The sequence below is a fragment of the Lutra lutra genome, chromosome X (genome assembly GCF_902655055.1).
Source record: "Lutra lutra chromosome X, mLutLut1.2, whole genome shotgun sequence".
NCBI classification, from domain to species: Eukaryota; Metazoa; Chordata; class Mammalia; order Carnivora; family Mustelidae; genus Lutra; species Lutra lutra.
Genome location: NC_062296.1, coordinates 28,234,841 through 28,249,692, shown reverse-complemented (window position 1 = coordinate 28,249,692; position 14,852 = coordinate 28,234,841). Strand labels below are relative to the sequence as shown.

Below are 14,852 nucleotides of genomic sequence, written 5' to 3'. Positions count from 1 at the left end.
AGAAGGCAGTTGGAGCTGGGTTTGTGGGAAAGCCTCTGAAGATAGACTACTTGGGGGTCATAATTTATGGGAAGCTTAGACTAGTATCTGGGCCAGCACATTTGGTTGGGATACTGATTACAGTTGCTTCTCGGAATGCCGCTGTTGCTGCTGTTGCTACCACTTGCCCCCTCGTGTTCATCATGATGAACAAATGAACCAGGGAGCATGGTGGAGAAAGCTGAGAAACGCTCGTGCCTGGGGTGGGAGGGGTTTGACCATACCACCCAGGAATAGACTTTCTGCCTGGCAGCCCAACATGTAACCTATTGCAAGCAAACTGAATACTTGGATTTATTAATAGAAAGTTAGTTACACCACTCTGGAAAACAGCATGAAGTTTCCTCAAAAAGTTGAAAATAGAGCTACCCTACGACCCAGCAATAGCACTACTGGGTATTTACCTTAAAGATACAAATGTAGTGATCCGAAGGGGCACGTGCACCGGAATGTTTATAGCAGCAATGTCCACAATAGTGAAACTATGGAAAGAACCTAGATGTCCATCAACAGATGAATGGATAAAGAAGAAGTGGTGTGTGTATATATATATATATATATATATATATATATATATATATATACACACAATAGAATACTATGCAGCCATCAAAAGAAATGAAATCTTGCCTTTTGCAATGACATGGATGGAACTAGAGGGTATTATGCTGAGCGAAATAAGTCAGAGAAAGATAATTATCATATGATCTCACTGATATGTGGAATTTGAGAGGCAGAGTGGAGGGTGTGGGGGGGTAGGGAAGGAAAAAAATGAAACAAGATGGGATCAGGAGGGAGACCAACCATAAGAGACTCTTAATCTCACCAAACAAACTGAGGGTTGCTGGGGAGAGGAGGGTAGGGAGAGGGTGGTTGGGTTATGGACATTGGGGAGGGTATGTGCTATGGTGAGTGCTGTGAAATGTGTAAGCCTGGCGATTCACAGACCTGTACCTCTGGGGATAATAAAACATTATATGTTAATAAAAAATTTAAAAAGAAAGAAAGTTGGTTACATTCAAGTAGGGCAAATGTTTAGACCGAGGCTTGGAAATGTTGACTATAAATAATTTAACTCTGTTTTTGACCTAAAAATACATAGCCTACTCAAATTCCGGAAAGAGAAAACCCTATGTCTTCAAATGTTACGTACTTTTAAAGAAAAGAATTTAAAAATATAAGAAGAAGGAAATAAGGGAATGAAAATAAGAAGGGTGCACTGGGGCACCTGGGTGGCTCAGTCCATTAAGTGTTTGCCCTCAGCTTAGGTCATGATCTCGCGGTCCTGAGACGGAGCCCAACATTGGGCTCCCTGTTTGGTGGCGCGTCTGCTTCTCCCTCGCCCTCTGCCTCTGCCCCTCCCCCTGCTTGGGCTCTCTTTGTCTCTCAAATAAATAAGCAAAATCTTAAAAAAAAAAAAAAAAAAGAAAATGGGTACCCTAAGACAAAGCAATTAAATCCAAAAGAAGGTAGCAGTGGAGGAGCTGAGGAACAAAAGAAGATATAAGATACACAGGGGAAAAAGAACAAAATGGCAGCAGTAAGCAGTTCTTTATTAGCAATTACTATGAATGTAAATAAATTAACCCTCAAATCAAAAGACAAAAATTTGAAAGATGAATTTAAGAAATATGATTTCTTTATATGCATATATAAGAGACTCACTTTAAATCTAAAGACACAAATAAGTTGAAAGCGAAAGGATGATAAAAGATATTCTAAGCAAATAGTAACCAAAAGAGCCAGGTGGCTACACCAATATCAGACAAGATAGACTTTAACTTCAAAATTGTTATAGGAGATCAAGATAGATTGGATACACTGATAAAAGGGTCAATTCATCAGGAAGCTAGAACAATCATAAACATGTACACCCCGAACAACAGGCTCCCCCAAATACATGAAGAAAAATGGACAGAATTGAAAGGAAAAATAGTTCTACAACAGTAGTTACAGACTTCAGTATCCCATTTGCAATAGTAAATAAACAACTAGACAGAAGATCAATAAGAAAATAGAGGACTTGAAAGAATACTATAAACCAAGTAAACCTAACAGATATATATAGAACATTCCATACAGCAAGAGCATAACACATATTATTCTGAAGTACACATGGAACATTCTTCTGGATAGACCAGATATGAGGCCACAAAATAAGTCTTAGCAATTTTTAATTATAAAATTTTATAAAATTATTATATATTATAATTATATAGAATTATAATAAAATTATAAAATTTTAATAAATTTTAAAAGATGGAAATCATATAAAACATCTTCTCTAACTACAATGCATTGAAACCAGAAAACGTAAGGAAAACCAGAAAATTCACAAATAGGTGGAAATTAAACAATGCAGCCATAAGTAACCAATGGCTCAAAGAAGAAATCAAAAGGAAAGTTAGAAAATACTTTTACACGAATGAAAACTAAAACACAACATAAAGAAATGTGTGTGATACAGTAAAAACAGTTCTTGGAAATGTACAGATATACATGCCTATATTAACAAAGAAGAAAGTTCACAAATCAATAACCTAACTCTCCACTGTAAGGAACTAGGAGGAGAAGAGAAGACTAAACCCAAAGCTAGCAAAAGGAAAGAAATAATAAAGATTAGAGGCAGAGATAACGTAAAAGGGAATAGAGAAACAATAGAGAAAATCAATGAAACCAAAAGTGGGTTCCTTGAAAAGTAAAACAAAATTGACTAATCTTTAGCTAGATTTACTATGTTAAAAAAAGAGAAGTCACAAATTACTAAAATCAGAAGTGAAAGGAGACAATCACTAGTGACCTTAAAGAAATAAGAATTATAAGACAATACTATACATAATTGTATATCAACAAGTTAGATAGCCTAGGGGAAGGGATACATTCTTAGACACACCCAATTTATCAAAATTGACCCAAGAAGAAAGAAAATTTGAATTCATCTATAACAGGTTAAGAGAATGAATCAGTAATCAAAACTTCCCAACAATAAAAAAGACCTGGGCCAGATGGCCTCACTGGTGAATTCTACCAAACTTTTAAGGAATAATTCACACCAATCCACACCAATAATTCACACCAATTCACACCAGTTGAAACAAATATTTCAAAAACAATGGAAGAGATAATACCCCAGTTCTGTGAGGCCAGCATTGCCATGATTTCAAAGCTAGATAAAGGTATCACAAGAAAAGCACACTATAGACTTATATCCCTCATAAAAACATATGCAAAAATGCCAGCAAACCAAATCCACCAGCCTATTAAGTCAATTGTACAGCATGCCAGTTGGGATTTATCCCAGGATTGCAAAGAGGTTTGCATATGAAAATCACTCAATGTAATATACCATATTAATAAAATGAAGGAAAAAAATAACATGATCATCCCAATGGATACCAAAAATCATATGACAAAATCTAAAACCTTTTTATGCCCAAAACACCTAACAAACTAGGGATAGAGAACATATGTGAAAAATGCATAGCTAAGATCATACTCAATGGTGAAACAGTGAAATCTTTCCCAAGATCAAGAATAAGACAAGGACGTTTGCTCTTAGCATTTTTTTTTTTTTGCTCTTACCACTTTTATTCAACATTCTGCTGGAAGTTCTAGCCAATTAGGTAAGGAAAAGAAACAAAACCATGCAAATTGGAAAGGAAGAAGTAAAACTATATCTACAAATGACATGATCTCATATGTAAAAAATTATATATGTATATATAGTTACAGTTAATATAATTATAATAGTCAGGTGGGGAGTTTCAAAGAGAAATGGAAACTATAAAAAAAAGAACCAAATAGAGGGTGCCTGGGTGACTCAGATGGTTAAGCATCTGCCTTTGGCTCAGGTCATGATCCCGGGGTCCTGGGATCGAGTCCTGCCTCAGGCTCCCTGCTCAGTGGAGACCCTGCTTCTCCCTCTGCTTCTCTCTCTCTCTGTCTCTCATGAATAAATAAATAAAATCTTTTAAAAAAGGAACCAAATAGAAAATCCTAGAACTGAAAATTACAATGTTTGGGGGGAAAAATCCCAGACAGATTTTGCATTCTCATAAAAGCAGAGAAAATACCAAGTGAATTTATAGAGAGAAGTCAATAAAAGAGGCAAAATATGAAGAGAAGAAATTAAAATGTTAACAAAAAATAAAATTCTAAAGAATCCCCATAAATCTAGGAGAGCTAATAAATGAATTAATCAAAATTAAAAGATACAGGATCAACACACAAAAATCACTTGATTTAGATTGCATGAGCAATCTAAAAAGGTAATTAAGAAAACACTTCCACTCACAAAATCATCCAGAAAAAATACTTAGGGTGCCTGGGTGGCTCAGTTCATTAAGCGACTGCTGTAGGCTCAGGTCATGATCCTGGGGTCCCAGGATCAAGTCCCACATCAGGCTCCCTGCTCAGTGAGGAGTCTGCTTCTCCCTCCGACCCTCTCCCCTCTCATACTCTCTCTCTCTCATTCTCTCTCTCTCTCTCTCAAGTAAGTAAATAAAATCTTAAAAAAAATACTTGGAAATATGTTTAGCCAAAGAGGTGTGAGACTTGTACATATAAACTACAAAACATCACCAAAAGAAATTAAAGACCTAAATAAATGAACAGTCATCACATGTTCATGAGTTGCAAGACTTGATGTTAAGATGGTGATACTCCCCAAAGTGACCTCAAAATTCAATGCAATCCCAGTCAAAATCCCAATATGCTTTTTAAAAAAATTTAAGATATTATTTACCTATTTGAGAGAGAGAGAGAGAGAGCATGTGCACAAGCTGGGGGAGGGGCAGAGGGAGAAGCAGACTCCCCACTGAGCATGGAACCAAATGTGAGGCTCAATCCCAGGATCTGAGATCATGACCTGAGCTGAAGTCAGACACTTAACCCACTGAATCACCGGTGCCCCTCCCAATGTGAACTTTAGAAGATATGGAAAAACTTATTGTAAAATTGATATGGAATTGCAAGAGACCCCAAAAAGCCTAAACTATCTTAAAAAAAAAAAAGAAAGGAACAGAATAGGAGAATTCTCACTTCCTGATTTTGAACCTTACTACAAAGCTACAGTAATCAAGACAGAGTAGTACTGGCATAAGCAGAGACATACAGATCATAAGAATAGAATTGAAAGTCTAAAAATAAATCCATTCTTCTGTGGTTAACTGATTTGCAGTAAGCGTGCTAAGAACATTAAATGGAGGAAATAATACTCTGTTCAACAAATGGTGCTGGGACAACTGGATAGCCATGTGCAAAAGAATGAAGTTAGACCCTCTCTCACGCCATATATTAAAAAGGACTCAAAATAGATCAAAGACTTAAATATAAGAGATAAAACTCTTAGAAGAAAACATAGGGGTAAATCTTCATGATATTAGATTGGGCAATGATCTCTTTGACATGACACCAGAAGTACAAGTACCAAGAGAAAAAAAAATCAATAAATTGGACTTCATCAAAATTAAACTATTTTTTAAAATGTTATTCTTTTGAGAGAATTAAAAGACAACTTACAGAATGGAGGAAATATTTGCAAATCATATATCTGGAAAGGGTCTAGTATCCAGAATACGTACAGGACTCATAATTCAACAATGAAAAAAACAAGCAACACAATTAAAAATGGGCATAGGCCTTGAATAGACCTTTCTCCAAAGAAAGATATGCAAATGGACAATAAATACATGAAAAGATGCTTAACATTGTCAGCCACTAGAGAAATGCTAATCAAGACCACAATGAGATACCACTTCACAGTTGCAAGAATGACTATTTTTTTTTAAGTGGAAAATAACAAGCATTGGGCAAATTTTGCAGATATTACACCTAAGCAGGGGGGAATATAAAGTGGTGTAGCTGCTGGGGAAAACAGTTTGGTGGTTTCTCAAAAAGATAAATATAGAATTACCATCCCATCCAGCAATTCTGCTCCCGGGTATGCACACAAAAGACTTGAAAACAAGTGTTCAAACAAAAACTCGTATATGAACCTTCGGAGAGCATTATTCATAATAACCAATAGGGAGATAGGACCCAAATGTTCATCAGTTGATGAAGAGCTCAACAAAACACGGTATATCCATACAATGGAGAGTTATTCAGCCACAAAAGTGATTGAAGTACTACAACATGGTAGTACAACCTCAAAAACCTCAAAAACTTTGTACTAAGGAAAAGAGGCCATATGCAAAAGGCCATATACTGTGTGATCACATTTCTTTCTTTCTTTCTTTTTTTTTAAGATTTTATTTATTTATTTGACAGAGAGAGATCACAAGTAGGCAGAGAGGCAGGCAGAGAGAGGGGGAAGCAGGCTCCCTGTGAGCAGAGAGCCTGATGCAGGACTCGATCCCAGAACCCTGAGATCATGACCTGAGCTGAAGGCAGAGGTTTAACCCACTGAGCCACCCAGGCGCCCCCACATTTCTTTTTTTTTAAAGATTTTATTTATTTATTTGACAGACAGAGATCACAAGTAGGCAGAGAGGCAGGCAGAGAGAGAGGGGGAAGCAGGTTCCCTGCTGAGCAGAAAGCCAGATGTGGGGCTCGATCCCAGGACTCTGGGACCATGACCAGAGCTGAAGGCAGAGGCTTTAACCCCCTGAGCCACCCTGGCGCCCCTGTGTGATTACATTTCTATGAAGTATCCAGAATGGGAAAATCCAGAGGCAGAAAGCAGATTGGTGGTTGCCAGGGGCTGAGAGGAGAGAGGAATGATACATAGGGGGCTTCTGTCTGGGGGAACCAAAACCATTCGGGAACTAGATAGTGGTGATGTTTGCACAGTGTAGTAAATGTACTTAATGCCACTGAATTGTATAGTGTACCATGATAAGTTTTGTTATGTTTATTTTATCACAGTGAAAATGTTATCTTAATTCAATCCTTCTACCAAATCAGACTAATTTGTCTGATTTAGCGGTATTCTACAGAAAATACATATAGTCTAAGTCCATAAATCAGTGAGCATCCATATCCCCCTACCACCTGCCTGTGCTTTAACTTTGTTCCTAACTTGATTGTTTTTTCTTCTTGTTGACACATCTAAAAAAGGTTACTTCATTCCATAGGATCTTCTAGCATCAAAGCAGTTTTGTGCTAACTGACCAATGATCTTTATTATCAATTAGTTACCTATCAATTCCCAAGGTTGATTGTTCTAAACTCTACTTCACGTTAAAAGTCCTTTCAAGTTTGGGATGCCTGGTGGTTCCGTTGGTTGAGCCTCTGACTTGGTTTCAGCTTGGTTCATGATCTCAGGGTCGTGGGATCGAGCCCCGGGTTGGGCTCCGCATAGGGTCTGCTTGTCCAGCTCCCTCCCGCTCTGCCCTTCTGCTCTCTCTCTCATAGATAGATAGATAGATAGATAGATAGATAGATAAAATCTTTAAAAGTCTTCTCAAGTTCAGCAACAACCAATTAAATTAACCACACATTAGTTTGAGAATGGAAGTATTGATATGGGTACCATCTATTAATTTTTCAATTGTTGATGGATGTTATTTGGTTGACCAACCTAGATGTATGAAATGTACATGTCGAATGCTTTTTCTTATAGGTGCGTGTCTACCAAACAATACTACGTGCCCCGACCTTTGAGATTCTGGCATTTGAAAACATAGAGGCTTTACTTCCACAAAAATCTCCATTGTTTTCTTCTCAAAAGAACTGAAAACATCTGCAAACTATTATTGTTTTCTGAAATACTGTCTTCCATTGCTTATAAACCAAAGTGCTGATTATTTCATTTGTAAAATTGGACAGAAAATGTAAATCACCATGCAAATCAGAAGTCAAAAATGGCAGCTCCTTCCTCAAGTGGCCCCCTAGTGCTAAGCCACAGCAGAAGAGAGCAAAAGGGACCTGGATCCCCCAACCAAACCTACCACTTAGAATGTGGCTAACACTCACCTTCCTCATTGACATAATCTTGATTGGTAAATCTTTCCTCTGTGGGATCTTAGGTGACTCCTCATCAACAGAGGTTTCTTCAAAGTCAGCAGAGGTTGTGTGAGATCGGATCAGAGGGGGACTGCTGCTTGAGTGGCGTCGGTGCAGTGAGGGGAGCTGGGAAGGAGGAGAGTAGAAGGAAAATGTTAGAACTTGTGTGCTTTCCTTCAAATTACTGGTGTTCTATTGTTGCTTAATGGTTGAAGTACCAAGACCCCAACATGAAAAAACAAGCCATGGAAAGAATCTCCTTCCCCTCTGTCCTCACTTTTTGACCTGTGTAGACCAAAGACCAATAGGCTTGAGTCACTCTCTGGGCTGCAGCACACTTTTGCTAATCCCCAAAGACAGAAACTTCGAACTGCTTGTTTGATCAAAACCAGAATTCTGGGGGCACCTAGGTGGCTCAGTGGGTTAAAGCCTCTGCCTTCAGCTCAGGTCATGATCCCAGGGTCCTGGGATCGAGCCCCAAGTCGGGCTCTCTTGCTCTGCAGGGAACCTGCTTCCTTCTCCTCCTCCTCCTCCTCCTCCTCCTTCTCTCTCTCTCTCTCTCTCTCTCTCTCTCTGCCTGCCTCTCTTCCTACTTGTGATCTCTGTCAAATAAATAAATAAATAAAATCTTTAAAAAAAAAACCAGAATTCTCGTGTTCTCTTTCTCTGTTGCTAACTATAAATCTTCTTTGAGTCTGATCTTTGTTTTCATTTTGTCCCTGTCTTCAGAAGTCTGGTTCTTATGGAGGTTGAGTTTTGGGGTTAAGATCTAGGCTTGGCATCCAAACTATAATCCTTGCTCCTATCATTCCAGGAATTGCCTGGATCAGATCTTGACTCTATTGGCTGTTTATCTTAATCCTGTCAAAATCGATCTTCTGGAATTATTAGAAAATCTACAGAACTAGCCTTGCTTTGAACTACTTTCCTAGTTGTCCTAAGGGGCTGAAATGGATCATTTGGGTCTCCCTTGGACTTCAGCACACTAATTTAGTTCATTCCAATTTGAACCTCATGATACACTTGAATCTGACGTGCTGGCCTCTGCCATGGTCATTTGGATGTGGATCCAAATCTCTGATTTGATCTTTAACAAATACTGTTAAGCATCTACAGTGGGCCATACTCCATTCTAACTAAGCATTGGGCCTATAGCAATGAACAAAACAAAATCTTTCTTGTCTTGGTGCTGACATGCTTTTTTCTGTCTCCTGCTCAGGACAGATGAGTTTCAAACTCTCAAAGTCAAAGACAAGAGGCCCCGAGGAGGGTTTGTCCAAGGTTCTGCCCCTGGATCACTCCTGGCTAGTGTCTAAAGTGCCCCCTTATCACCACCAGGCCCCACTGGGGACTCTTGAGAAGAAGTCTTGGAGCTTCACCAGTGCCAAGCCCAATTCTAATAATGATAATGACAACTCACTTTTACTGAGGGCTTTACTCTGCTTTAATCTGTATTTTTCCTTCCTTTGCTAGCTTTGGGTTTTGTTTGCTCTTCTCTTTCCCATTCCTTCGGGTGAAGGGTTAGGTGTTTAGGTAATTGGTTTGAGATCTTTCTCCCTGCCAGGCAGGGGGTGCCCTTCATAGATGCATATCATGCAAACCTTGTGACGATTCTTTGAAACACCTGCTCTTTCCAGATGGGGAAGATCAAGTCTGAGAGATGACATGACTGGCCCTAATTTCCCCGCTGGCCTAGCAAGTGTCTGAAAGGTCTGCTTGCCTGTGAAGCCCATGTTCTTAAGCCCTGCACACTCCTGTCTCCTGACTGTAAGAGCCAGGAAGGGGGGGATGTCCCATACTCAAGGACTTTAAAGGCAACAACCAGAAGAGAGGGTGTGCCTCCTTCCTTAAGAAGGGCTGCAGAGGGAGCATCAGTTCTGTGAGCAGTAAGAAGACTGCTTTGCAACCTTTGCAGTCTCTTAAATTACTCAATTCAATTTGATTCCACAAGAAGGTGTTCACAACCTGCCAGTACTTCTTATCTATTCTCAAACAAAAAGAACATGCAACATCTCGGAGGGTCATCTAGGCACCCACATTCCTAACACTTCAGATAAAACAGCAGGTGAAAATCTGGTAGGGAATAAAACACAGCTCAGCCTTGGTATTTCTAACAGAATGATATGCTGGAATTTCCTTTCCCACAATCTTCCAGCTGCTCAGAAAGTCACATAATCCATTATGGATCCTGCCCCTTCGAGAACCCCAGACATTGGCCATTTCCATACTTGCTCAGTGTCTGTGCAGCACTGGGATGGGGGGGGGGGCAGGACTCTCGACTTGATGCTATCAACCACCAAATCATTTAGGGTTGTGACCTTGGCACTTAAGGGAAGTCTCCCATGCAAAAGTCGATCTGGCGGTGGCTGGCTTGGGTTCCATTGACACCCTACCCTGTCTTCAGCCCTGTTTCTCAGAAGAGGGACTATGGAAAAGGCCAAAGATGTGAGGACTGGGCCCAAACCAGCCATTTAAGAAAACTTGTCTTTGGGCTGTTGTGACTTTCCTTAGCCCCCTCTTCGTTGTGAGAGGAAATGTGCCCAGAATCTTTACCTTTAATCTTCATCCCCCCACTTACCCCCAAATCATCTTTCTAGAGCAATGGCATGTCTCTGCTATGAGAGTCTCTCTGTGGCTGGGACTAAGAGAAGAGGGTGAGCAGGAGGCTTCCAGGACACAGGCTTCCCCTTTCTGCAGGCGAGAAATAACCCTCTAGCATTTGGTCATGTGGCAAGGGAGTGTCGCTGTGGAGACAAGCAAAAGCTGGTCCTCATGTTCAAAACCGAGGACTGGAAGTGACTTTTCCTGTTGTAGTGCGAGAGGACCACAGTCTGCTGACCTAGGGGCTGCCTTATAGCCATAAGATCGGTCCCATTGGTGACCATCTCAGCATTTGCTTGTTGACCCTCCATGGATAATGTAGCCCGTGGAACTTTCACATGCAGTATAGACCAGAGTGAGAGATAGGGGGTCTTACAGACATGTCACGAATAAGCCCCAGTTACCTTTTGCCAAATGCAAACTAATCAGCTCCTCAATGGAAAAGGGTCTCCCCCGCTTGTGTGGCCTTCTCAGTTACTCAGGGATATCTGGATATCATCCTGCCCACAAGCTGAGAGAAGGAGGAAGGGAGCTGCTTAGGGTTTTCTCCCTGGCAATGCTTCTTGCTCCCTGCTGTGAGATTTCTAGATTAGAGCTCCATATGGGTCTAACTGAGCAATGGTTAGGGTTATCCAGAGGTGAGACAGTTCTAAGCATAGACCCTTCTCCCTGTTGAGGCAGGCACAAAGAAATGGAATATCTTAAAGCTTAGGATATTGGGAAGACTGGGTTTTGAGGTCAACACATCTGGGTCAGATTTCCAGGTCTACCATTTACTCTCTGGGGAAGATTGAGCAATTTCTTTAACCTCTCTGAGTTTTTTTCTATCCTCACAAGCAACAGTCTGAGGTATATATTAATATTATACCCACTGTTGGTGGGGAAAGGAAGGCTCAGAGAGGTTAAGCAACCAGCCCAAGATCACAGAGCCAGTAAGTAGCAGAGCGAGGATTCAAGCATAGGTCTGTCCCACTCGGCTGTCATACTTGGCATAATTCCACTCTATTACCTCAGCGACCTTGGAGCCCCCAATCCAGATTCCACTTCGGGGCACATATCGTGGCACAGCTCCAAACATAAGTCCAGAAACACCTCCATGCACATCACTAGTCCCAGATCTAGGCAGAGTTCTGGAAGCTTGAGATCTCTGTAGAAGAATGAAAGAACATGGTGGTTGGAATGCTTGCACATTAACCAACAGTGGGATGTCACCATCCTAAAACTTAGCTCATTCTTGGGGCATGTCTAGTGAATATGGTAATGCCAGCCAACGCCTTGTACTGGGCCCTAGGTCAATACATTGCGTATTTCTACATTCTCCCTTCTTTATGGTAGCCCTGTAGGGTAGAATCAGGTGGGGAGCAAGGCCAAATTCCCCACTCTTTGTTTTTTGGCAGTTGGGATGGGGGGTGGGGAGGATGAAAGAGGAGGGGTCTAATCAGGCACTGATGCTTGAGTTCATGGTTACCTGTCGAGGTCTGCCTCTCTGGCGCTCTGGAGAGGGGCAGATTCTATGCACTGATATTTCAGGCTCAGGATCCAACATGAAGATGCTGTCATGGGACAGAGCTTTGCTGCCCATGCTGCTCTTGGCCCTGAACAGGAAGGAAAAAGGTCTCATAAGAGCAGCCCAAGGGCCGTAGGAACTGAAGACACGGGTATACCCATAGCATGACATACCAGACACCTCAGAAAGGAGGAAAGGAGGCACATGGGCTGACAGAGGTTTTCCATGAGATATTAAGTGAAAAAATAAGGAATGGTATGGTCTTATTTAATATATATAACCAAGGGCACCTGGCTGGTTTAGTCAGTTAAGCATCTGCCTTTGGCTCAGGCATGGTCCTGGGGTCCTGGGATCCAGCCCCGCATCGGGCTCCCTGCTCAGCGGGGAGTCTGCTTCTCCCTCTGTCCCTCCCCCAACTTGTGTGTGCTCTCTCTATCTCGCTCAAATAAACAAATAATTAAATAAATTGTATATATGTGTATATATATTATATATATAATATATGTGTGTGCATATATATGTATATTACATACATATGTAGTTTATGTTCATAGATAGCCACCAAATAATTAGTGTCAGTTCCCTCTGGGGAATGGCACTAGGGGCAGGGGGAGGAACCTTAATTTCCTACTTTATGTAATTCTGTATAATTTTGATTTTTTAAATTATCAATACATAGCTTCTTTATATAATGGTTTTGAGTTATGGTTTACATACCATACAATTCACTCATTTCAAGTGTACAATACTGGCAACAGGAATGGAAGGGAAGTGGAATGGGAGGGAAGACCCTAAGTCTTTCTGTTATTAAGGTAAGAGTCACAAAATATCTTTCACACCCAAATTTCTCTCTAGTGGTTTTGTTTTTATTTAAAATACCAAACATCTGCCCAGATACTGGAGACTCTCATTCACTAGATATTTTCCTCTTTCACACAAGGGTTCTGGGATACATCTGTCTCATTTTCAAAGCCATCTTAGGCACCCATCCCCCCAACCCCCCCACTCCAGCTTGCTAAACCCAGAAGGAAATACCTTCTGACTGGGAATTAAGCCAGGTTGATGACAGTTAAGTGCTAAGGCAAATCAGGGAAAAGTTAGAAACAAATGAAAAGCTGAAGGCACAAAAGACTCCTTTAGGAATGTGGGAATGTATTTTACCTGTTAAAAATTTCAACCAAAGACATCACAAGAAAAGGAAACTACAGACTAATATTTCTTATGAAATAGATGTAAGAATCTTCAATAAAATACTAATAATCTGAATCCAGCAACATAAAGAATTATACACTATTAACCAAGCAGAACTTGCAAGAAATGTAAAATTATCTTAATATGTAAAAATCAACGCAATACACTATATCAACAGAATAAAAACAAAAACCATGTAGTGATTTCAATAGATACAGAAAAAGCATCTGTAAAATCCAAATACATAATAAACACACTTATGATAAATACACTCAACCTTGACAGAGGACATCTGTGAGAAACTCAGTTAATGTCATGCTTAATGATGAAACACTGAATGTTTTCTCCCTCAGAACAGGAAGAAAGAAGACGAGGTGTCTGCTGTTGCCACTTCAATTCAACACTGGGGGTTCTAGCCAGGGCAATTAGGTAAGAAAATTAAATAAAAGGCATCCATATTGGACAGGAAGAAGTGAAATTATCTCCAATCATAGATGACACAATCTTGTGTATAAAACTCCTAAGGAATCCAATAAAAACTACTAGAACTAATAAATGAGTTCAGCAAAGTTGGAGGATAAAAACCAATATACAACAATTGATTGTCTTTATATATGCTGGCAATGAAGAACCTGGAAATGAAATTACAAAAACACTTCCAATTTTCAACCTTTACAAATAACATCAAGAAGAATAAAATGCTTAGGAACAAATTTAATGAAAAGTGTGTAAAAATTATACTCTGAGCACTCTAAAACACTCATGAAAGAAAATTAAAGAAGAAAACCTAAGTAAACGAAAAAGCAACCTATGCTCAAGGCTCGAAAGACTCAATCTTGTCAAGATGGCAACAGTCCACAAACTGATCTACAGATTTAATGCGATTACTATTAAAATTCCAGCTGCCTTTTTAATTTTCTTTGGCAGAAGTGGACCAGGATGATCTTTAAATTCATAGTGAAATGCAAGGGGCTACAAACTGATAAAACAATCTTGAAGAAGAAGAACAAAGTTGGAAAACTCACACTTGCCAATTTCAAAACTTAATACAAAGCTGCCATAATCAAGACAGTGTGGTACTGACATGAGGATAGATATATAGATGAATGGAATAGAACTAAGAGTCCAGAAATCAACTCATTCATCTATGGTTAATTGATTTGCAAAAAGGGTGCCAAGACTGTTCAATGGGGAAAGAAGAGTTTTTTCAACAAATGTTGCTGAGAAAACTGGATAGATACATATAGGAGGGAGAAGTTAGATCCTATCTCATACCGTATATAAACACAAACTCAAGATGGATCAAAGACCTAAATAGAAACTCTGAGAAGAAAATATTGGGGGGTTATATCTTCATGACCTGAATTTGGCAATGGATTCTTAGACTGTGACTCCAAAAGCTTAAGCAATTGAAGAAAAAAATGAATAAATGGATTTGATCAGAATTAAGCTTTGAAGGATACTAGCAAGAAAGTGAAAGGACAACACACATAAAGGGGGGGAATCTTTTCAGATTATATATCTTTTTAAAAAGATTATTTATTTATGTATTTCAGAGAGAGAGAGA

At 39.7% G+C, this 14,852-nt stretch overlaps 1 protein-coding gene across 5 annotated transcripts in view; it reads right to left on the bottom strand.

Moving 5' to 3' along the window:
- KIAA1210 (KIAA1210 ortholog) overlaps positions 1 to 14,852 on the bottom strand; it is a 60,351-nt gene that overhangs the window by 22,722 nt on the left and 22,777 nt on the right. For all 5 annotated transcript variants that reach the window (XM_047716863.1, XM_047716861.1, XM_047716864.1 and 2 more), the window contains 3 exons: positions 12,056 to 12,182; positions 11,597 to 11,734; positions 7,957 to 8,112 (listed from right to left, as the gene is read on the bottom strand). In XM_047716863.1, coding sequence (XP_047572819.1) covers positions 7,957 to 8,112; positions 11,597 to 11,734; positions 12,056 to 12,182 — 421 coding nt within the window. The remainder of the gene's footprint in view (positions 1 to 7,956; positions 8,113 to 11,596; positions 11,735 to 12,055; positions 12,183 to 14,852) is intronic.